The 23,238-nt window shown below is 49.3% G+C and overlaps 1 protein-coding gene and 1 long non-coding RNA gene across 4 annotated transcripts; one reads left to right on the top strand and one right to left on the bottom strand.

Annotated features, from left to right (window-relative positions):
* Positions 1–1,403: 1,403 nt before the first annotated feature.
* On the bottom strand, positions 1,404–11,255 carry ALOX15 (arachidonate 15-lipoxygenase). 3 transcript variants are annotated; one of them, XM_084982919.1, is made up of 16 exons: positions 11,088–11,255; positions 10,490–10,557; positions 9,962–10,047; positions 7,985–8,189; positions 7,588–7,669; positions 7,373–7,495; positions 7,128–7,231; positions 6,777–6,937; positions 6,050–6,193; positions 4,805–5,014; positions 4,102–4,188; positions 3,833–4,002; positions 3,543–3,664; positions 2,884–2,984; positions 2,594–2,761; positions 1,404–2,482 (listed from the first exon to the last, which is right to left on the bottom strand). In XM_084982919.1, exons 1-16 carry the CDS (start codon positions 11,195–11,197, stop codon positions 2,303–2,305), a joined length of 2,121 nt encoding a protein of 706 aa, XP_084839045.1. In that variant the 5' UTR covers positions 11,198–11,255; the 3' UTR covers positions 1,404–2,302.
* On the top strand, positions 8,087–11,438 carry LOC146398368 (uncharacterized). Its single transcript, XR_014821786.1, has 2 exons — positions 8,087–8,217; positions 9,031–11,438. It is a non-coding gene; the product is annotated as an uncharacterized LOC146398368 (long non-coding RNA).
* The last annotated feature ends 11,800 nt before the right edge of the window (positions 11,439–23,238 follow it).

Below are 23,238 nucleotides of genomic sequence, written 5' to 3'. Positions count from 1 at the left end.
AATGAATTCTCCAAAAAGTTAACAGTGGAGTTAACACAGGAGCCTGAAATTCCACTCCTAGCTTACTTACCTAAAAGTAATGTAGCTCATCAGGACCTCATTTTTTATTTCCTGCAACTTCATTGGAATTTAAGAGGCATGGTTTCAGGGGTTCCTGTTGTGGCACAGCGAAACGAATCCGACTAGGAACCACGAGGTTGCGGGTTCGATCCTTGGCCTTGCTCAGTGGGTTAAGGATCTGGCATTGCCGTGAGCTGTGGTATAGGTCACAGACGCGGCTCAAATCTGGCATTGCTGTGGCTGTGATGTAGGCTGGCAGCTGTAGCTCCGATTTAGACCCCTAGCCTGGGAACCTCCATATGCTACAGGTGTGGCCCTAAAAGGACAAAAAGACAAAAAAAAAAAAAAAAAAAAAAAAAAAAAAAAAGGAAGAAAGGCATGGTTTCATGTCTTAGAGACCATCAAGACCATATATCTTGGTTTTTTCTCCCCATAGGCCTGTTTGTGATACGCCTGTGGCTTGAAAAGACTCATTTCCAAAAAACAAGGAGATTTGTAGTTTTCCCTGTTGGGGACTGAGGAGAAAAGCTACGAGATGAAAAAAATGCATTGGTAAGGAACCGATAATGAGGGTGTCTCCCCAAAGAGAAAGTGTGTGGCCGCCAATGAGAAAGGGTAGCTCTGTGACTTCCAGGAACCTGTTATACCCTTTTATAATCCATCACTGGCTGTTTCCTAAAGGTCAAACTGGAGTTCCCATCATGGCTCAGGGGTTAATGAGCCCGACTGGTATCCATGAGGATGCGGGTTCCATCCCTGGCTTCGCTCAGTGGGTTGAGGATCCAGCATTGCTATGAGCTGTGGTGTAGGTCGTAGACGTGTCTCGGATCCTGCGTTGCTGTGGCCGTGGTGCAGGCTGGCAGCTGTAGCCTCAATTCGTCCCCTAGCCTGGGAACCTCCATATGCTGTGGATGCAGCCCTCAAAAGACAAAAGACATACAAATAAAATAAAAATAAATAAGTAAGGGTCAAGCCTAATTTCCTGGCATGAAGCCCGTTCTTCTTGAGCCCTCCCCTTCCCACGGCTCTCTCCTAGCCCCATCCCTCCCCGGGCTGCACCACTGCCAAGTCTGCATTACTCTGGTATGAAGCTGTGCCATGCTCTCTCTTACCTCCTTTGGGCTCTCCTAGATCCCAGCATTAAACTCTACTTCCAACTCTCAAGGGTTCATTTCCTATTCTTCCTTCAAGAACCAGACCAAGCATCACCCATAGGTCATCTGTCAGATGACATAGAATTGAGGCAAGAAGCAACTTTGGTCACGCTGTAAAGGAAACAGTTCTGACCTGTGTAAACTAACAAGTTTCGCAGACGATCGTGTGAAGAAATCAAACTTCCAAGCTTATTTGTCCAAAACTTTAATCAGATACAGAAGTTGGATTTTGTTATTCCTTTGTTGTCCCTTATTAAAATAATGAGGGTTTTTTTTTTTGTTTTTTGTTTTTTTTTTTTTTTTGGTCACACAGAGATTGAACCCACACCAACAGTGACCCAACCCACTGCACCATTGAAGAACTCTGAAATAATGAGATTTTTTTTAGTATTTGTAAAATCATTTCAATTTGGGAGCTTCCCCAAGCCAACAAGTGAGTTATAGTTCTGAATCCCTTGGGCAAAACCCTGACGCCAAATACCTCTAGCTGGGAGCAGCTTCTGCCACTGAACCAGCTTTCTTCCGTCTATCGTTTTCTACTGAGCCACGGAATGAAAATCTCGAGGACTTGGCTGCGTCAGTGGTTTGCTTCATGTCGTGTCTGGTTTCAGGACACGCGGTGAATCCCATCTGGTTAGAAAGCTGGGCTCTCTCTTCTTTTGCCAATACTCGATGTGGGATAGTTTGGCCTCAAGTCTTTTCTTTCATTAGTCTGAAGTACCTCTTTCTTGTCATTACACTCACTTTAGGTTCAAAATCATAGTCGACTCATAAAAAGTGGGGAGTAACACCTACTGTTACCCTGTTCTGTTCTGGATCCTTTCGAATAAATGCGGCTATTACCTGCCCTCTGGGAGGCCTGGATGCAGGAAGGGAGGGGGAAAGGAAGAAAGGGAATGAGGTCCCTGGGTGGTGCGTCTAGAGTAAAATGCACTTGCAGTGGGCACAGACCGTGAGAGGGCGACTCTCTCGGGAGGGTGCGAGTTGGGAAGAGGATGGGGTTTAGGGCGGGCCAAACTGGAAGCGCTAAAGAATGGACGGGGGTGGCCTGGCCAGAAGGGGCTCAAACAGCCCAAGGCTGGGGCTGCTCAGATGGCCACACTGTTTTCCACCCGGCTGGGCCGCAGGTATTCGTAGGGCAGGGCCAGCTTGGCATTCCGGACCTCGATGTCCTTGTCCAGGGCAGCCAGCTCCTCCCTGAACTTTGTCAGCACAGCCTTGGGCCCAGGGCCTGAAAAGTATTCCTCCTCATGCTGACCTAGAGCCACCTGGGCCAGAGAGGAAAAAGGCAGCGGAGAGCTTGGCTGACCCTCCGTTTGCAGTGCCACCTCTCCCCGCAGCCACCCCCTGCCGCGGGGACCCAGGCACCCGGCTCTCACCATAGTGGGCTGGCATCTGCCCAGCTGCCAAGTGATGGACATCTGGAGAGAAGCCTGATGGAAGTTGGGCAGGGTTGCCATCACCGTCTCCAGCGTCGCATCCTTGGTGGTCGGCGGGGGCAGCCGCATCGTGCAGGGCGCGTTAGGGACCCACGAGTACCAGTCCAGCTAAGGAGGGGCGGATATCTAGAGTCGATGTCGGCGAAGGCTGAAAACCCCTTAGCCCACCTGCACGCAGCCCCTCCCCCACTCCAGCTGCAAGTGCCCAGCTGCCCCCTCCTGCTAAGCACCTGGCCCAGGTGGTTGGAGGAGTGCTGGCCAGTGCAGGTGAAGATACACATGGTGACAAAGTGGCAGAGCTGCTCCTTGGACTGTAGGGAGACAGGAAACCCTGCGAGGGGTACGGGAGTTAGAAGCTGGGCGGCCAGGCACAGAGGCAGAGCTCTGAGGGACTGAGGGAGGTGAAAGGAGAGGTGAGAAGGGGTGCCCAGGACTCTCGGTGACTATCACGGGAAGTGACGCGCACATGGGTTGAGGTGGCGGAAGTGTGGAGATCTCCGGGGAGGGACCCACTCGGTAGGTACTGGGTGTGGCCCATACTGGCTCTCGAGACTCAATGGTGTCAGACGTTCAGATGTTTAGCCAGGTGGCTGTCATCAGTGTGGAAATGGGCGCATGCTCCAAATCAGGGCATTTCCCCCCCCCAGAGAGCCGACGGTTAAATAAACATCTATGAGCAACCACTGGTCCCACTGGTTCTGGGACCTAGAGGGGCTCTCTGTGCACAATATGGGGACCTGTCTCTAGCTGAGAGGAGAGGGAATCTGGGAAGGCTTTGGGTGTTTCCCTAGGGGTTGGAAAGGCTTCTGGAAGGTTCCAGAGCAGTAGAGAGGATTCTGGGGAAGTTCGAGGGAGGAATCTTGCGTGGGAGTCTCGAGGCCCATCTTACCTCGGTCCTGGGCCCCCAGCAGCCCAATCTCAGTGAACTCTCGACACCAAGCCTGCAGCTCAAGATCCTCCTTCACAGACTCGTCCGTCTTGTAGTGGAGACTCACAATTCCCTCCACGTAGCTGCCAGGGGAGGGGTCAGGCCGAGGGAGCTGAGGTGGGCAGAAACCCTGCAGGCCCCCTGCTCCTTGCCTGCGCTGGCCAGGACCCACAGCCCCCCAGCCGGGGCACAGCCCTCCTGTTCTCCCAGCCTCCTCCCCGAGCCCAGCTCCGCAGGCCGGGCTGCCTCACCGAGAGATGACTTCCCAGAGCCGCAGGGCATCTTGGGCATAGAAAGAAGACTCGACTCCCAGGAGCCCCCGGTCAGCCAGGTCATCAGGGGGGCAGAATGAGCTGTAGGTTAGCAAGGCTGCTGCTCGCCTGAGCAGCTCCACGTGGCCACCCCCACCTGTGCTCACCACCTGAGGAGCAAGGGCAGGCGGGGTCAGGCACATCCACCTGCTCTGAGGCCAGAGGCCAAGGGAGCATGAACTCCAGAGTCCCCTTCTCCGTCCTCATACCTGGTCAAAAATTCCCAAATCGGAGACCAGCCCATTCCTGGCCCGGACGTTAATTTCCATCGTGTATCGGAAGTGGGGAATGAGAAGCTAGAGGGGGAAGAGCGGGGAAGGGCAGGGTCAGAAGACAGCTGTGGCCGGTCCCTGCAAGAAAGAGGGGCTGAAAAGCAGGGAAGGTACCGAGTCTGCAGGAAAAGTAGAGACGGAAGCCCAGTGGCCCTCGACACCTCGGACTTCGTGCTCTTTGATAATTGAAAGAATCATTCTCCTTTTCATGTAAGATGGTTCAAGGTCAAGCTCAGTGTTTCTCTTTTCATTATCACTTCTCTAGAGAGGCTTTTAGGATGTTTTTCCCTACTCTCACCTGCCCCATGAAATGTTGGTGCTTTGGGTCTACCATATAACTGTTAGGTACCATATCTATATACGTGCTTTATACATAAAAAGAGTAAAACTTCTGGACCCCACCCCCTCACCCTCACACCACTCCCCACCCTACCAGTGAATCATTTTCACTTCCTTGGGAAGTGATATCACCCTGTTGAAAATGCAGAGCAAGCCACGCTCTGACTCCCTCGCTCATTTGTCTTTCATTGGTTGGTTCTCCCCAAATGACGAGGTTCCACCAAGAAGGTGCCTCCAGAGCTGAGACCGCACAGTGGGGCAGAGAGCGGGCCAGGCAGGAGGGACAGGGCTAAGGTGTTACCTTGAAGATAGGGTGTATGGATGGAAGGCACCTCATGGTGGCCACAGCAATGACCTCAGCCATCAAGTGTCCCCTCAGGAGGTGAGAGTGCAGCTCATGAAGCTGGAAGTCTGAGCTGCGGACCCAGCATTTGGCCAGGAGCCAAACCATCGGTGGATCCGTGGGCAGGAAAAGCGGTGGCAGGGGGGACCCCTCATGGGGCAGTTGGAGCTGGAGCAGAGACAAGGGTGCAGGGAAGAGGGGGGTGAGGCCAGCTCACAACAGACCCCCCCTTCCCTTGCATCTTTAAGCTCTTCTCTCTTTCTCTGAAGCCACCCAGCTTCCTCCATCTGCCGCTGCCCCCCTCGCCCTCCCTTTCCCACCCCCCCCCAGCCCATTAACACGAGGCAGGAGGCTGAGCTCTGCAGGAACGGCTCTTCCACTGCCTTCTCCAAGCTCCATTTCCCCCTTTTAGTCCCTCAGTGTGGACAGACGCGTTACAAGTGTCTCTGCATTAGCGAGAGAAAAGCCCCCATGGGGATCTTTTCTTCTTTCTTTGTGCCATTTCTGCAGGTGCCTTCCCTGCCTCTCCTTTCCCGCTTGCCTCGAATCCAGGCCAGTTTAACTTTCCTCTGTTCCCTCCCATCTTTCCTCACCACCCCCCAGCCACCTCCCCAATTCTGAGCCCGTCTCCTCCAAGGACAATTGCTTCCGCTTGCCATCTCTGTCTCCAGCATCCCCCTTCTCCAATCCATCCTCAACACACTTGCCCATATTGTGTGTCGGCAGCATCTTTCACAACAGCCTTCACCAGCTTCCCGTGTTCCTGCTCCCGAGGAGCTGGGCCTCCACCGCCCGCCACAGCCTGACCCTCTCAGCTCAAGATACTCCCAACACGCCAGCCCAGCTGTCTACTGGGAATCTCCTGACTCCTGTCTGCCCAGCCCATCTTCCCCTGGTGGGGAGGTCCTGCCCTCTTTCCTGCTTGAAGAATCTGAGTCCCGACCCTCTTGCAAGGCTCGCCCCATCTCCAGTGATGCCCTGCAGGTGGTCCCCATCCTCTGAGACTTGCTCAGCACTGGGGCTTGTTCACATGCGCCTGGTCTAGTTTGTCTCTTGAGCTGGATGACAACTCTCCTCCTTTCCCCATTTTCTCCTTTCATGCCTCTCCCAAGGCCACAGCAGAGGGGGTACACAGAGAACTGGAGTGAGAAGCTGAGCTGAGAGGGCCAACCACTGGGGAACGGAAATCCTGGGTCCTCTCACCTGGATGACCATGGGCAAGAGTTTTCCATCAGGCTGCAGTTTCAGCATAACCAGAGGGACGGCCAGGTACTGCTGGCTACACAGGATGACATTGGCCTTGATCCCATCCAGCAGGGAGAAGTCAGCTTCAAATAGGGTGCCTCCCTGGATGAGGGCAAGGGCTGCTGTCAGTGTAAGGCATCCTTTCCCCACCCTGACTCCCGAGAGGAAGAAAGAAACTAACCTGTCTCCAGCACCTGCTCTTTACCTGGTAGTGGACCATGTACTCATTGCCTCATATAATTCTTAAAGGCACACAAATTAGCCTCAGTTTTATACAAGAGGAAACAGAGGATCAGAGAGGATAGATGTCTTGCCTGAAGTCACACAGCTCATGAACAGCAGAGCCAGGATTCAGACTCAAGTCTGTCTCGCCCTAAATCCCATGAGTTGTCTCTCTCAGTTGTTCCAGGCTGACTCCCCATCAACAAGCCCAACCCCGACTCTGACTCTCTTTCTCCCACTCTCCCTAAATCTCAAGCACCAATCACAGCTCTTCATTTGGACTTTGTCACCCATCACACACTCGCCCTCCATAGCACGCACGCTATTCTCATTAGGGGAGGGAGGCCAGGGGGTTGCACCCCTCCAGGATCACTCAAGAGTTTCGCTGTAGAAGCCTTTTAGGCCCACAGTGGACCCCACCGCCTTTTGCTGTGTGGTCTCCTTAGGGCCCTTTTGTCCGTACCTGGAGCTCCTTCTCCAGCTGGGCCTGCAGCTCCTCCATCCCTGGAGGGAACTTCAGGCGGGCAGGAAGCTCAACGGAGTGCCGCAGCAACATGGGGTTCGTGCCGTTGAGAAACTGGTACCCAAATAAGGCATCCTCCTTCCAGGAGTCCCGCACCCGCTCTGGGGGTGGCAGTTACAGAGCTTGCTGTGGATCTTAGCTCCTGGTCCTTTCAACCCCCACCAAACCATCCCCACTTGACCCCAGCCTACCAGAAGGACCCAGACCCCTGGTCTCCCAACCCCGGTTCCCTAGAGTGGTTAGGGTCTGGGGCTAAGGGTCCTAGGAGAAACAGTGAGTAGGGGTACTCACCAGCCAGCTTGCTCTGGCCACACCAGAAAATCCTGTTGAAGCTATCCAGGCTGTTCCAGCTCATCAGAACATTTAAAGAGTCTTTGACAGCTAGGTCTGCCAGCCTTCAGGAAAGGATAGGCAAAGAATTTGAGAGTTATTCCAGCATCAAACCCCAGGCTGCTCCAGCCCTATGATGTCCATAAGCCCACTGGCCTCCGCTGGACCAGGACAGCTCCCTGTCACCCAGTGTGACTTATTCTTACCCCTTGGCCAGTGAAGCCTCAAAGTCAATTCTTTTGTCCTCCAGAAATCTCTCGTCCACTGGGAGGTCATGTATGCCGGTGCTGGCTATATTTAGAATTAACCCATCCTTCCAGTTACCCCACCTGCCACGGAAATGAAGCCAGGCATTGGTCCTGGGGAAGGGTCAGCATCTCACTGTGGGGTCAGGAGTCAGGGGGCCAGGAATAGGACTGACCGATACAGCTTCCTTCTCTCTGCCAGCTCCTCCTCCCTGTGTTTCTTGAACAGGCCTTGAGGGTCATCGACCACTGTGCGGGCTAGAAGCAGGGTGGTGGGCACAGGCCATAAGGCTCCTCAAGAGATTCTCTCCCCTGTCCCTGAAAGGGTCCCTCAGCCCGCCCTTCCCGCTGGCCCTCGACACACCCCCCCCCCCAGCCTTGCTGCTCTGTGCCAGCTCCAGAATCTGGCCTCTTCCCCAAGCCCTCAAGATGTTGCCCTCCAGGTGCCTGCCGCCACCCCCTCGCCTGGCGCCACCGCCCCCCCCCCCCCCCCCGCTGCGCGCCCTCTTCTCCGCTCCCCCCACCCCCAGTTCCTCTTGTGCCCCGAGGCCTCTCACACCCAGAAGCGCTCACCAGTGCCCTCAGGGAGGCTCAGGATGCGGTCGCCCTCCACCCAGCGGTAGCAGGGGAACCTGAACTCGTCCCCATTTGCTCCCGGGCCCTGCACGGAGATCCAATTGCAGAACCACGCGTCATCCTGAAGGAGGTGCCGTTTGCGCAGTTTCACAAACAGCAGTGGCCCCAGGTACTCCGACACGTCTACACTGAATTCCGTCTCCTGCCAGCGACAAAAGAGAATCAGCAAGGTGGGGCTCCCCGGAAGGGGTCCTTGGACTGAGCCCTGGACGCCCTTCCCTCTGAGCCTCTGGGAAAGCGGCGCAACAGGAGCCAGGGAGAGACGGGGCCAGGGCGCAGGTGGCCCCACGACCCGTTCCTCGGTCTTTGAGTTTCTCGGCCCCGGGCGAGGTGGGGGAAGGAAGATGGAGAGGGCATTCCTTCCTTCGCCTTTCCTCCCGGTAGTCACTGATGGTGCGGAGAGAGCGCTGGGCCGGGCACCCGGCACCCACAGGGTGCCCTGGGCGAGCGCGCGCATTTGAGCCCGGAGACGCCCTGATGACCAGGCAATTAATCCTGTCACCAAAGCCGAGTGCGGACAGAAGCCCCACCTGGCCTGGGGCAGGTTTCCGGGAGGACATGGCATCTAAACCGAGACCCCCGGGTGGAAAGGGTTTAGCCAGGGAGAGTGGGAGAGTGGGAAAGGTGGGGGGGGGGCAGGAGAGCGGAGTCGTGGAGCTGGAGCGCTGATCGCGAAGTGGGGGAAGACAAGCAGGAGCAGATGGTGAAGTCTGGAAGGCTGAGCCGAGAGCTTTGGATGGGTGCTGCGAACTAGCGGAAGCCACTCATACGCCGTCAGCCGGGGGACTGTGTGGCGGGTGGGAAGAAATCGCGCCGACGGCAGGAGGGTCTGGAAGGGCAGGAGCGCAAGCAGCGACGCGGGTGAAGAGGAAGAAGGTGACAGGTTCAAGGGGATCTTGGTGGTCAGGGCGGACGGACATCAGATCACGGATGCGGGCGACGTCTAGGAGATGCCCTTGACAGAGCTCCCTTCTTGGTTGCAGGAGGTGCGGGTGCGGAGGGCGCGAGCGCCCTTGGAGCAGAAAGGGAAGAGGTCTGGGAGCTGGGAAGAGGGAACGACCTCACTTCAGCACCGTCCTCTGAAGTGTCCATGGGACAGACATCGGGTCTGCGGGTCCTGGAGAGAGAGCTGGACGGGAGACGGGAATCGAGTCGGCGGACGAAACAAGTTACAGATGCCAGGGGCGAATAATAGGAAGATGCAATGGGAGAGGGGAACGGACCGGGAAGTTTACACTTCTCTCATCGCTTGGCTTCTTCTCCCACCCTTCTCCCGGTCCCCACCCCCCACCCATCCCGGAGATAAAGCCCGCGAGGTCGGAGATCTAGAAACTGTAGAGATGCTGTAAACAGCAACGTTTAGGGAGTTCTCTCTGTGGCTCAGCGGTTAAGGAACCTGACTAGGATCCTTGAGGATCCGGGTTCCATCCCTGGCCTCGCTCAGTGGGTTAAGGATCTGATGCTGCCATGAGCTGTGGTGTAGGTCACAGATGCAGCTCGGATCTGGAGTGGCTGTGGCTGTGGCTCCGATTTTACCCCTATGCTGCAGGTGCGGCCCTAAAAAGGAAAATAAAATAGCAACTTTTAAAAAGTGGAAACGGGGAGATGGAGGACGCTCCAAGGACCCCTGCGTTTCAAGAAAAGGCAGAGTTCTGGCGCGAAGGCCAAGCAAGACAATCCCAATTACAAAGACGCCGGGAGGCGGGAACGTTTATTGAGTGCCTACCGTGCGCCACGTCGCTGCGCCCTAAAGCGCTTTACCCAGGGGTCTCCGAGCGCGCTCTGCCCGGGGCCGTGCGCCCTGAACCCCTGGGTGGAGCTGGAGGTCGGCCGGGGCGCGTCTCTTCCCGGGAACTTGCGACCTCGGGCCCGGGGCGGGGGCGCTCCCACCCCGCGGGGCTCCGGCCAGCTCACCTTGCCCCGCGCCGGCCGCAGGCACCATCCGAGAGCCGCCTCCCCGTGCTGGCCCACCAGCCAGAGCTGCACCTGGTTTTGGGAACCTGCGTAGAACGACGACCCAGTGGACACGCGGACGCGGTAGAGACCCATCTTGCAGAAGGCAGTTTCGGCCTTTCTGGGGGGAAGCCGAGTGGACGCCCCAAATAACCTGGCGGGAGACCCCGCCCCTCCCGGGCCTTGCGGAGGTTCGGGGTGTGAGTGGCAGGTCTCCAACCAGCCCCGCCCTGCCCCGCCCTGGGGTCCCCAGCTCCGCCCAGCCCGGAGCTCAGCCCTGACCGAGAAGGCGGGGTCCTGGCGGGGGCGGGCAGGGGGCGCAGCCCCTGGGGAAGATGATGGCAGGCGGAGCTGATGAGGAGTGGGACAGAAAACGTGCTGGAGGAAGGAATTGACACCTGGCACAGGGGACAGACAGTGTGTGTCGCTGGAAGTCGTCTCTCTCTACACGCACGCACGCACCCGCGCGTGTCGCAGAAGTTAGCTCACCTCGGCCAGGGGTCGTGCATAGGTCGCAAACGAGGACGAAAAGCCAAGGAACCAGGTCGCAGCAGCATCTGAGGAAGGTCTGAGACTGGTCCCATTCCAACCACCGAATTAATCTGACCAGCTGCTTGCTGTGCCTTCCTTCCCTGTGCCAGACTCTGGGGCTCGTTCCTTTCGGGCTTCAAAGCCTCTGCCTCCCTTCTGCCCGCAGGATAAAAATCCAAACGCCCTTGCTCACCTGTCCCGCCCTCCGCCCACCGCACCTCGTCCTCATCTCTGGCTCTCCACTTCGGGCGGGAGCCCTGCGTTTCCCAGAGCTCACCATGTTGTTCGCTTGCCGTCCTTGGTCCTGGAAAATTCTATCCGGCCTTGTAAATGCTGGTTAGATCCAGTTTTTCACAGACGTCTTTCCTGAAGATTCCGCCCTTCCCCACTACCCCCATCAGAGCTAATGGGCTTTCCTCTCTCCTGCTCTCACCCTGGGCACCTCTGTTACTGCACACTCAATCCCCACCCCAGGGTGGTACTTTGTTTGTATGTCTGTCTCCCCCACTAAGGTGAGATCCTTCTAGACAGGGACCACATTCCCAGCATCACTTACTCACTTTTGCTTCTCCTGGGTTCCGCGCAGTATGAAAGCTTGTGGGCGTCAGCAGTGTTTGCTGAAACACACTGAACTGGCAATAGTAAAATGGACTCTGGTACCGCCATCGTATGGGGAACAATAAGCCTGGAAAAAGAAATGAAATCGATAGAAATACTTCTGTAATGCATAGTCTCTTGTGTGCTTTTTTTTTTTTTAAGTGGACGCACATTCACGTGACTCAAAGCTCAAAAAGTACAAAGGGGTGTTCACTTAGCATCTCCCTGCCTCTCAGCCCCAAGCACGCATGTCCTCTACCCTAATCAGTCAAGGTTATCAGCCTCTTTGCAATAAACTTTCACAAGTAAATGCATGTCTAACCTTCTTGTCCTTTTCCTGTAGGTCGTAGCAGATTTTAAGTTTTCTGTACCGAGTTTTTTTTTCATACTGCAACATAAGAGGTCACTTCCATGTCAAAACTTAGAACGCTTTCTTGTTCTTCACGCTGCCATTCTTCTGAGGTAACTTAATATACTATATTAGTTTATTTTTTTTTTCTGTTGGCTTTTGTCTTTTTTGGGCCACACCCGTGGCATATGGAGATTCCCAGGCTAGGGGGGCAAATAGGAGCTACAGCTACTGGCCACAGCCACAGCTACAGCAACGCCAGATCTGAGCCACATCTGCGACCTCCACCACAGCTCTCGGCAACACCGGATCCTTAACCCACTGAGCGAGCCAGGGATCGAACCCACAACCTCATGGGTTCCTAGTCAGATTCGAGTCTGCTGCACCACAATGGGAACTCTCCTATTATCATTTGAATTCACATTTCTCTTATTATGAGTAAGGCTGAGCCTCTTTTCGTGTTGTGAGCGTCATTTGTTTGTGTTTCTGTGAACTGGCTACCCCACTTTTCTATTAGATTTTAGTCTTTTTTCTTAAAGATCTGTAGGAACATTTATTTATTAGGAAAATTAGCTCTTTTCCAGTTCTATCACCACTTAAGAAGATCCCAATAGCAGCAGTGTTGTTTTACCTACATCAACAATTTAGAACCCAGATTTGGGTCTATAACATTATTTTCTATCAGGAGTTTCCACTGTGGTGCTGCAGAAACGAATCCGACTTAGGAACCATGAGGTTGCAGTTTTGAGCCCTGGCCTCTCTCAGTGGGTTAAGGATCTGGTGTTGCCATGAGCTGTGGTGTAGGTTGTAGATGCCACTCAGATCTGGCATTGCAATGGCTGTGATATAGGCTGGCAGCTATAGTGCCGATAGGACCCCTAGCCTGGGAACCTCCTTATGCCGCCGGTGTGGCCATAAAAAGTAAATAAAGGAGTTCCCGTCTTGGTGCCGTGGTTAACGAATCCGACTAGAAACTATGAAGTTGCGGGTTCGATCCCTGCCCTTGCTCAGTGGGTTAACGATCCGGCGTTGCCGTGAGCTGTGGTGCAGGTTGCAGACGGGGCTCGGATCCTGCATTGCTGTGGCTCTGGCGTAGGCCAGGGGCTACAGCTCCAATTCGACCCCTGGCCTGGGAACCTCCATATGCCACGGGAGCGGCCCAAAGAAATAGCAAAAAAAGACCAAAAATAAAATAAAATAAAATAAAACAAAACATTATTTTCTACTAAAAAAAAAAAAAAGTACCTGGGTTCCTTAGAGGCTGGCTGATTCCATACAGGTAAAACTCAGATAAGCCTGAGATAGAATACACTACAATAATATGCCCCCAAATAAATAAATAAATAAAGTGAGGCTGCTTGCAAGACAGTCACAGGCAATACTGATAGAGCTAGATACCCAATTTGAAGGGTTCCACTGGCTAAGTTGTAACATTTTGAGGAGCAAAAACTAAATAATAAATAAGGTTATTGAAATAGATAAGGTATTATTTAGAAAGCTTTGTATTTCAAGTAACAAAAAAGTCAATTCACCATGACTCAAACCATAGAGAAAAATTATTGTCTGGGAGAGTAAGAAGTCCATGGAGTAGGATGGCTCTGGGCTTTTTTGGTTCGGTGGCTCAGCAGCAGCATCAAAGAGCCAGGGCTTTGTGCTTCTGTCTTTCCCTCCTTCATGAGTTAGCACCTCAATGCATTACCTCATGTGCCACATGGCTTCTACCCTCCAATAATCCCAGACGGACATGGCAACATCCAGGGGGAGAAGAAGGACCATTTTGTCCTGTGTCTCCCTTGTTAAGAGCAAAGAAAGCTTTTCCAGAAACCATCTGGCAGCTTCTCCTTATCTAATTTTGGCCACATCTGGGCACCAAACCCAAATCCTTCAAACAGACAACGGGAAAAGAACTACTACAATCCTCTTAGCCTCAGCAGGATTTGTCCCTGACTTACATGAAGAAGGATGGACACACAAAAATATTTGGGGATCCCACTGACCAAAAAAAAAAAAAAGATAATGAATTAGGAAGTGGGCACCCAAAGTTGTCTGCTATAGTTAGTCTGTGAGAGACCTAAATTCATAATATGAAAGAGGGAGACGTTACTGTAAATTATTAATCAAAAAGTATAATACAGGGAGTTCCCGTCGTGGCGCAGTGGTTAACGAATCCGACTAGGAACCATGAGGTTGCGGGTTCAGTCCCTGCCCTTGCTCAGTGGGTTAACGATCCGGCGTTGCCGTGAGCTGTGGTGTAGGTTGCAGACGCGGCTCGGATCCTGCGTTGCTGTGGCTCTGGCGTAGGCCGGTGGCTACAGCTCCGATTCAACCCCTAGCCTGGGAACCTCCATATGCCGCGGGAGCGGCCCAAGAAATAGCAACAAAAAAAAAAAAAAAAAAAAAAAAAGACAAAAAGACAAAAAAAAAAAAGTATAATACAAAAGAGAGTGATTATGTTAGGATTTTGATGTTTTTTATAGGTTTTGATAAGAAATGGAATGTTAATGATATATACAAGCATGTGCGCTTCTTCTAAGTATGCATCTGTTTATAACAAACAGATGCTCATTTCTAGCGGTAAATAGAAAAGGCGAAAAACAAGGAACTGTGTTTGAGCCAAGGAGTCCCAGAAAAAATAAAAACTGTTCCAAGAACAGGAAGGACTGATCAGCACATGTGAAGCCACAAGATAACCATAGAGAAAGGAGGTCCAACCACTTAACCAGCACTGGTGCTCACACTCCGTAACCAAGATGCTGAATTAACCAAATGTCTAAAGAGAAGCCAACGCAATCTTTCTCTCCCAGGAGATGAATCCATTAGACAAGACATTAGTAATGCATGCATAATTCTTGTAAATACTGATAAAGCAAGTCAATTTATCATAATAGCAAAACCAGGGGTTCTATAACTCTAGCCAAGTGAAACTAGAGGATTCCATCATTTCAGGCAGGAAAGACAGAGTGCAGAAATTAAAAACTTACGTAGAAGATAGATTTATTAAAAGGTTAGTTGGGGTAACAGAAGTTTTACTGGAGCAAAGACAGCTCCTTGGGAAAAACAACAAGCTTCAGAGCCTCAAACATGAATCGATCTGCTGAGAAGCCCCATTCTATAGCCTCAGTGTGTAGGAGGATCTGAGACAACATTTTGGGGGGTATAAGGGAGTCTGGCAAGATTTTGATAACGTCAAGAAAATATCAAAAGAGGTATTTTATGGCTTGAAGACTTAAACATAAGATAAGACACCATAAAATTCCTAGAAAAGAACATAGGCAAAACATTCTCTGACATCACCCATACAAACATTTTCTTAGGTCAGTCTCCCAAGGCAATAGAAATAAAAACAGGAGTTCCCTTCATGGCGCAGTAGTTAACAAATCTGACTAGGAACCATGAGGTTGCAGGTTCCATCCCTGGCCTTGCTTGGTGGGTTAAGGATCCGGCGTGGCCGTGAGCTGAGGTGTAGGTCGAAGATATGGCTCAGCTCCCACGTTGCTGTGGCTCTGGTGTAGGCCGGCAGCTACAGCTCTGATTAGACCCCTAGCCTGGGAACCTGCATATATCGCACTAGCGGCCCTAGAAAAAGCAAAAAGATGAAAGAAAGAAAGAAAGAGAGAGAGAGAGAAAGAAAGAAAGAAAGAAAGAAAGAAAGAAAGACAGACAGACAGACAGACAAAAATAAACCAATGGGACCAAATCAAACTTACAGCTTTTGCACAGCAAAGGAAACCATTTTTAAAAAAATGAAAAGAGGGGAGTTCCCATTGTGGCTCATTGGAAATGAATCGGACCAGGAACCATGGGGTTGCTCAGGGTGTTAAGGATCCAGTGTTGCCTGTGAGCTGTGGTGTAGGTCGCAGAGGCGGCTTGGATCCCGAGTTGCTGTGGCTGTGGCTGTGGCATAGGCTGGCAGCTACAGCTCCAATTGGACCCCTAGACTGGGAACCTCCACATGCCACAGGTGTGGCCCTCAAAAAGACAAAGAGAAAAAAAGAAAAAGAAAATGTATTCAGAAGAATCATCATATTAAATTTGTAATTGCAGTTTAAATTATTTAAGGAAGTTTAATGAAATATGCAATCAATGTTTAAATATTAAAATTTATTTTCCAAAGTCTGTTTATAGATAGATGTTCAGTAAATTGAGCATTAAATAAAATACAAATATTTGTGGAGTGTTTTCCCTATGGACAAAAATATCCTCAAACTTTAAAAATACTATCAACAATGAGCATGAATTTTGTCCACAATAACCATAGAAAAATAGCTGAAAAAATGGACACCAAAGTATTAGCAAAGAGTATTCCTAGGCAGGGGGAAAATGTGGGAAAGGGATTTTCATATTTTAGGTATTTTGGAATTTTAAAAATTTTTTACAGAGCATGAGTTATGTTTGTAATCTCAAAAATTTAATCTTGAACAAAATTCAAGGCTATAAATGCTATCATAAAAGCATTAACTATGATTGAGTGTGGTTATAAGGGAGGCTTCAAAACTGAAGTTCAAGTTCCTTTTATAAAGGAAATTCAGAAAAATCAAAATGTAGTGGATAAAACTCACCATCTGGAGAAAAAGCACAAACCCAATAATTTTCTTATAGATTAAAAGTGTGGTTGAAGAGTTGGGAGTCTTTTACAGTAACTTTCAGGTAGATTCAGCGAGGTTAGATTAGATGCCACTGTGACTTTGAGAGCTAAATCCCCTCTTTTTGAATAGGGATAACTCTAGCCAGTATCCTATGCCGGTTCCACCATTGTTTGGTGGGGAGGGACAGACGACTTTTTCTTTAGTTCACAGGTCTTCAGAGGAGAGGAATTTCACTGGAGAAGCGGTACTTAAGGATATATACTTGAGGAGTTCCCGTCGTGGCGCAGTGGTTAGCAAATCCAATTAGGAACCATGAGGTTGTAGGTTCGATCCCTGGCCTTGCTCAGTGGGTTAACGATCCAGCATTGCCGTGAGCTGTGGTGTAAGCTGCAGACTCGGCCTGGATCCCGAGTTGCTGTGGCTGAGGTGTAGGCCAGTGGCTACAGCTCCAATTAGACCCCTAGCCTGGGAACCTCCATATGCTGAAGGATCGGCCCTAGAAAAGACAAAAAAAAAAAAAAAAAGATGTATACTTGAGAAATCTCATCTATACCTGGACCTGATTTAAATGATGAAATTCTGGACTTCAAGCTGATGCCCTAATAGTGGTTGTGCCGTTTTGCATTCCCACCAGTCAGGAAATAAACAAAAATCACCCAATGAGAGCAAACAGAGGCTGTTAACTCAGAGCTCACTAGATAGCAAGGGGGTCAAAGGCAGAGACCCAAAGCCAGGTAGGGTAGTTTGAGAGCTTTACAGTGGAGAAAGGGGAAGGCTTCAGATATCCTGATTGGAGGCTGTTGGTGTGGAAAGACTGCAGGCTAGCTAACTAGAAGCCAGACATCCTATGTGACTGGTTAGGGGGCATTTATGTCTTTCTCTGATTGGTCCTAAATTGAAAGCAGGGGCAAAAATTAGGGAAGCTGGTAGTTATTGACCAAGTCCTGACCGTTTGGGGCCAATAGCTGTAGAGCTTGTGGTTTAATTTCTCTGGCTGGTTGCCACAGAGGTTGAAGATCAGAATTCTGTTTCCTTTTTTTTTTTTTCTCTTTAGGGCTGCACCTGTGGCATATGGAAGTTCCCAGTCTAGGAGTCAAATCAGAGCTGCAACTGCAGGCCTATGACACAGCCACACCACCACCAGATCCATGCCCCGTCTGCAATCTACACCACAGCTCATGGCAACACCAGATCCTCAACCCACTGAGTGAGGCCAGGGATGGAACCCACATCCTCATGAATACTAGTCGGGTTCCTTACCACTGAGCCACAATGGGATCTTCCAGAATTCTATTTCTTTATTTGATTCTGGCCATGGATCCTTTGTGGATTCAGTTTCTGCCTAGCAACGTGGGAGAGTTCCAGGTGATCTGCATCCTCCCCAGTACAGTTTAGAGGAGATGGGGTGACTCATGGAGGATGTTGGCCATTCTAATATGTGCATAGCAGTCCACCACTGTGGTTTAAGTTTACATTTTGCTAAGGACTGATTATAATTAGCATCTCTTCATGTCCTTATTTGACAGTTGCATATCTTTCTTGGGCAAGTATCTGTTCAAATCTTTGCCCATTTTTTCTTGAGTTGCTTGTTTTCTCCTTGTTTTGAGAGTGACTTATTTGTTCTAGATGTAAGTCCTTTACAAGGTAGGTGATTTGCAAATGCTTTCTCCCAACAAGCAAGGTCTCAGGAAGTAAGGGTGACTGTTCATCTCTTACCAGTGTTTTCAGCAGAGCAGTTTTTAGTTATAAAGTACATACACTTTGGAGTTCCCGTCATGGCGCAGTGGTCAAGGAATCCAACCAGGAACCATGAGATTGCAGGTTCAATCCCTGGCCTTGCTCAGTGGGTTAAGGATCTGGCATTGCCATGAGCTGTGGTTAAGGTTGCAGACTCGGCTCAGATCCCGCGTTGCTGTGGTTCTGGTGTAGGCTGGTGGCTACAGCTCTGATTTGACCCCTAGCCTGGGAACCTCCATATGCTGTGGGAGCGGCCCTAGAAAAGGCAAAAAGACAAAAGTAAATAAATAAGTAAATAAATAAACTACATACACTTTATCCATTTTTTTTTATGGATTGTGTTTGCCTATGGCTAACAAAAGATGATAAAGATTCTTTCCTATGTTTCCTTCTAGAAGTTCTACTTTTCCACATTTTATATTTAAGTCCGAGATCCATTCCAAGTTAATTTTTGTGTGAAGGATGAGGAATGAGGCAAGGTTGATTTTTTTTTTTTTTTTGCATGTGGATATGCCTATAGAAATGGTGTTTCAGCACCTGTTCTGGAAAAGACTGTCATTTCTCAATTAACTCTGCATCTTTGCCAAAAATCAGCTAACCATATTTGTGTTTATATTTGGACAACTATTTTATTCTATGAGCTTATCATTCAGCCGATACCACACAGAGTTGATTACTGCAGCTTTAAAGGAAGTTTTGAAATCAGGTGGTACGCGTCTTGAAACTTTGTTCTTCCTTTCCAAAACTGTTTTAGCTATTGTTTTTCCTCTTGCCTTTTGCTATACATTTTCAAACCAGCTTATTGATGCTAACAGAAATTATTAACAGAAATTTCTGCTGGTCTTTTTATTGGGGTTACATGAATCTAGAGGTGTATTGAGAAGAACTGACCTTTAACATTCCTAAGGCTTCCCATCCATGAACAAGGTATATCTCTCCACTTACTTGGTCCACTTTGCTTTCTTTCCTTAGTTTCTAACATAGAGGTCATGCACATGTTTTGTTAGATATAAACCTAAGTATTTCTCTTGCTGGTGTGGTTGCAAATGATTCTTTTTTCACATTCCAATTTTCATCATATTGAAATACGATTGACTTTTGTATTTCGACCATGCATCCTACAGTCTTGAGAAACAACCTATTAGTTGTAGGAGCTTTTTCACAGATTCTTCGGATTTCCTGGATAGGTAATCCTATGAAATGGAAATGAGCACAGTTTTATTTCTTCCTTTCCACTCAGTATATTTTTTCCTTATGTTGTTGTGTTATTGCACTGGCTAAAACTTCCAATGATGTTGAACAGGAGCAGTGAGAATGGATAGCTTTCCCTTGTGCCTGGTGTAAAGGGAAAAGTGTTCGGTATTTCCTCAGGTTGAGGAAGTTCCCTTCCATTCGTGTTTTGCTGAGAGTTATCATGAATTGATACTGTCACATGTTTTTTTCTTTACGTGTTGAGATGATCACATGAATATTTTTCTTTACTGTATTAAGGTGGTAAATTGCAGTGATTGATTCTTAAGTGTATAAACCAGCCTTGCATTCCTGGAATGAACTCCATTTGGACATGATTATTACATGTTTTTATGTACTGCTGAATTCAATTTGATAATATGTTGTTATAGATTTCCCCCTCTGTGTTCATGAGGGCTCTTGGTTTGCAGTTTTTCTCTTTCACTATGTCTCTGAAACTGAAGAAAATCAGCAGTTAGATCCATTAAAGTAGTAAATCGCTTTCACTGATTAGGCTCGCTTTAATTGTTTTTGCAAAAATTTGCATGTCCTCCAAGCATCAGGTAGCCTAAACAGTAAGGTTTTTGCCCAAGTTTTGTTGTGTTTTGTTTTTTTCCCCAGCAACTTGGAGTCAGCTGTGTCCAGTTCAAGCTTGAGCTGGTTAAGATTGATTGGAACTACTGACCCTCCCAACTGGGCATGAGCAAATGTCCGATGGGTGATCTTTTGAGATCAGAGGGCCAGGAGCTCCACCCTCCAAACATACGCTTGCTACCACTTTTTGGACCCGAGTCCCATGAAGAAGCCTGTAGCTTAGTTGCCCCTGTGCAGAACAACGATATTTTCACCTTTTTCTTTCTTTCTTTTGCTTTTTTTTTGGCTTTTTATGGTCACACCTGTGGCATATGGAAGTTCCCAGGCTAGGGGTCAAATCAGAGCTGCAGCTGCCAGCCTACACCACAGCCACAGCAACACCAGATCTGGCCCCATCTGTGACCTACACCACAGCTCATGGCGACGCTGGATCCTTACCCATTGATCAAGGCCACAGATCGAACCCAAATCCTCATAAGTACCAGTTGGGTTTGATACCACGGAGCCACAGTGGGAACTCCTCATCTTTTTCTTAACTCCAATCACCTTTCCCCCCACTCCCCATGCCTCAGCTTTATCCTATAAATACCCTGAGCCCCTCCTCTTCTGGGAAGCAGGCTTGAGGTTTGTTCTCCTCGCCTCCTCTCTTGGCTGCCCTGTGAACAAACCCTCCCTCTGCTGCAGACCTTGGCATCTCAGCGTTTGGCTTGCCGTGCATCAGACAAGCCAGACTCGATAACGTCTTTACCTGGCCTCTGTGATAAGGTAAAGCTGGCCTCATCAAGTAAACTGGGAGATATTCTCTCCTCTTCTGTTTTCCAAAGATACTGTTTAGAGCTGGTACTGCTTTTCCTCCAAATGTTTGTTTGGTAGCAAAACTGGGCCCGGTATGTTTGTTGTTAGGAAACTTTAACTATAAATTCAATTTATTTAATTGGTGCGTGTAACGCTGTGATTTTTAATAAGGAATGTGTATTTGGTCCCCATTTCTGGCACAGAGCTCCTCAAACCCTTGGAATTTCCAAAGTGCTGAGAGCAATAAGCTGTCTTTTGCTGTGTTCATAAGGTGACTTTTTGAAAATCAGCTAGGGATGGGAGCTGGCTGCCAGAGATGCCAACCACATGATGAGATAGTTAAGAATTTGCATCCCGGAGTTCCTGTCGTGGCGCAGTGGTTAACGAATCCGACTGGAAACCATGAGGTTGTGGGTTCGGTCCCTGCCCTTGCTCAGTGGGTTGACGATCCGGCGTTGCCGTGAGCTGTGGTGTAGGTTGCAGACATGGCTCGGATCCAGTGTTGCTGTGGCTCTTGCATAGGCCAGTGGCTCCAGCTCCGACTGGACCCCTAGCCTGGGAACCTCCATGTGCCGCGGGAGCTGCCTAAGAAATGGCAAAAAGACAAAAAAAAAAAAAAAGGCAAAAAGCTGGATCAAACATTGCTTTGAAATAATTCTACCTCTTACTCTAACAGTGTCCTGTCATTCTTAAAAGAGCAAAAGAGGAGTTCCCATCGTGACGCAGTGGTTAGCAAATCCAATTAGGAACCATGAGGTTGTAGGTTCGATCCCTGGCCTTGCTCAGTGGGTTAACGATCCAGCATTGCCGTGAGCTGTGGTGTAGGCTGCAGACTCGGCCTGGATCCCGAGTTGCTGTGGCTGAGGTGTAGGCCAGTGGCTACAGCTCCAATTAGACCCCTGGCCTGGGAACCTCCATATGCTGAAGGATCGGCCCTAGAAAAGACAAAAGAAAAAAGAAAAAAAAAAAAAGATGTATACTTGAGAAATCTCATCTATACCTGGACCTGATTTAAATGATGAAATTCTGGACCTCAAGCTGATGCCCTAATAGTGGTTGTGCCGTTTTGCATTCCCACCAGTCTGGAAATAAACAAAAATCACCCAATGAGAGCAAACAGAGGCTGTTAACTCAGAGCTCACTAGATAGCAAGGGGGTCAAAGGCAGAGACCCAAAGCCAGGTAGGGTAGTTTGAGAGCTTTACAGTGGAGAAAGGGGAAGGCTTCAGATATCCTGATTGGAGGCTGTTGGTATGGAAAGACTGCAGGCTAGCTAACTAGAAGCCAGACATCCTATGTGACTGGTTAGGGGGCATTTATGTCTTTCTCTGATTGGTCCTAAATTGAAAGCAGGGGCAAAAATTAGGGAAGCTGGTAGTTATTGACCAAGTCCTGACCGTTTGGGGCCAATAGCTGTAGAGCTTGTGGTTTAATTTCTCTGGCTGGTTGCCACAGAGGTTGAAGATCAGAATTCTGTTTCCTTTTTTTTTTTTTTCTCTTTAGGGCTGCACCTGTGGCATATGGAAGTTCCCAGTCTAGGAGTCAAATCAGAGCTGCAGCTGCAGGCCTATGACACAGCCACACCACCACCAGATCCATGCCCCGTCTGCAATCTACACCACAGCTCATGGCAACACCAGATCCTCAACCCACTGAGTGAGGCCAGGGATGGAACCCACATCCTCATGAATACTAGTCGGATTCCTTACCACTGAGCCACAATGGGATCTTCCAGAATTCTATTTCTTTATTTGATTCTGGCCATGGATCCTTTGTGGATTCAGTTTCTGCCTAGCAACGTGGGAGAGTTCCAGGTGATCTGCATCCTCCCCAGTACAGTTTAGAGGAGATGGGGTGACTCATGGAGGATGTTGGCCATTCTAATATGTGCATAGCAGTCCACCACTGTGGTTTAAGTTTACATTTTGCTAAGGACTGATTATAATTAGCATCTCTTCATGTCCTTATTTGACAGTTGCATATCTTTCTTGGGCAAGTATCTGTTCAAATCTTTGCCCATTTTTTCTTGAGTTGCTTGTTTTCTCCTTGTTTTGAGAGTGACTTATTTGTTCTAGATGTAAGTCCTTTACAAGGTAGGTGATTTGCAAATGCTTTCTCCCAACAAGCAAGGTCTCAGGAAGTAAGGGTGACTGTTCATCTCTTACCAGTGTCCTCAGCAGAGCAGTTTTTAGTTATAAAGTACATACACTTTGGAGTTCCCGTCATGGCACAGTGGTCAAGGAATCCAACCAGGAACCATGAGATTGCGGGTTCAATCCCTGGCCTTGCTCAGTGGGTTAAGGATCCGGCGTTGCCATGAGCTGTGGTTAAGGTTGCAGACTCGGCTCGGATCCCGCGTTGCTGTGGTTCTGGTGTAGGCTGGTGGCTACAGCTCTGATTCGACCCCTAGCCTGGGAACCTCCATATGCCGTGGGAGCGGCCCTAGAAAAGGCAAAAAGACAAAAGTAAATAAATAAATAAACTACATACACTTTATCCATTTTTTTTTATGGATTGTGTTTGCCTATGGCTAACAAAAGATGATAAAGATTCTTTCCTATGTTTCCTTCTAGAAGTTCTACTTTTCCACATTTTATATTTAAGTCCGAGATCCATTCCAAGTTAATTTTTGTGTGAAGGATGAGGAATGAGCCAAGGTTGATTTTTTTTTTTTTTTTTGCATGTGGATATGCCTATAGAAATGGTGTTTCAGCACCTGTTCTGGAAAAGACTGTCATTTCTCAATTAACTCTGCATCTTTGCCAAAAATCAGCTAACCATATTTGTGTTTATATTTGGACAACTATTTTATTCTATGAG

This window comes from Sus scrofa, chromosome 12 (genome assembly GCF_054392235.1).
Source record: "Sus scrofa isolate SSC_HxYL_T2T_F1_AM1 chromosome 12, Sscrofa_HxYL_maternal_Yorkshire_Landrace_v2.0, whole genome shotgun sequence".
Classification (NCBI taxonomy): domain Eukaryota; kingdom Metazoa; phylum Chordata; class Mammalia; order Artiodactyla; family Suidae; genus Sus; species Sus scrofa.
This window is presented reverse-complemented; position numbering and strand designations above follow the sequence as displayed.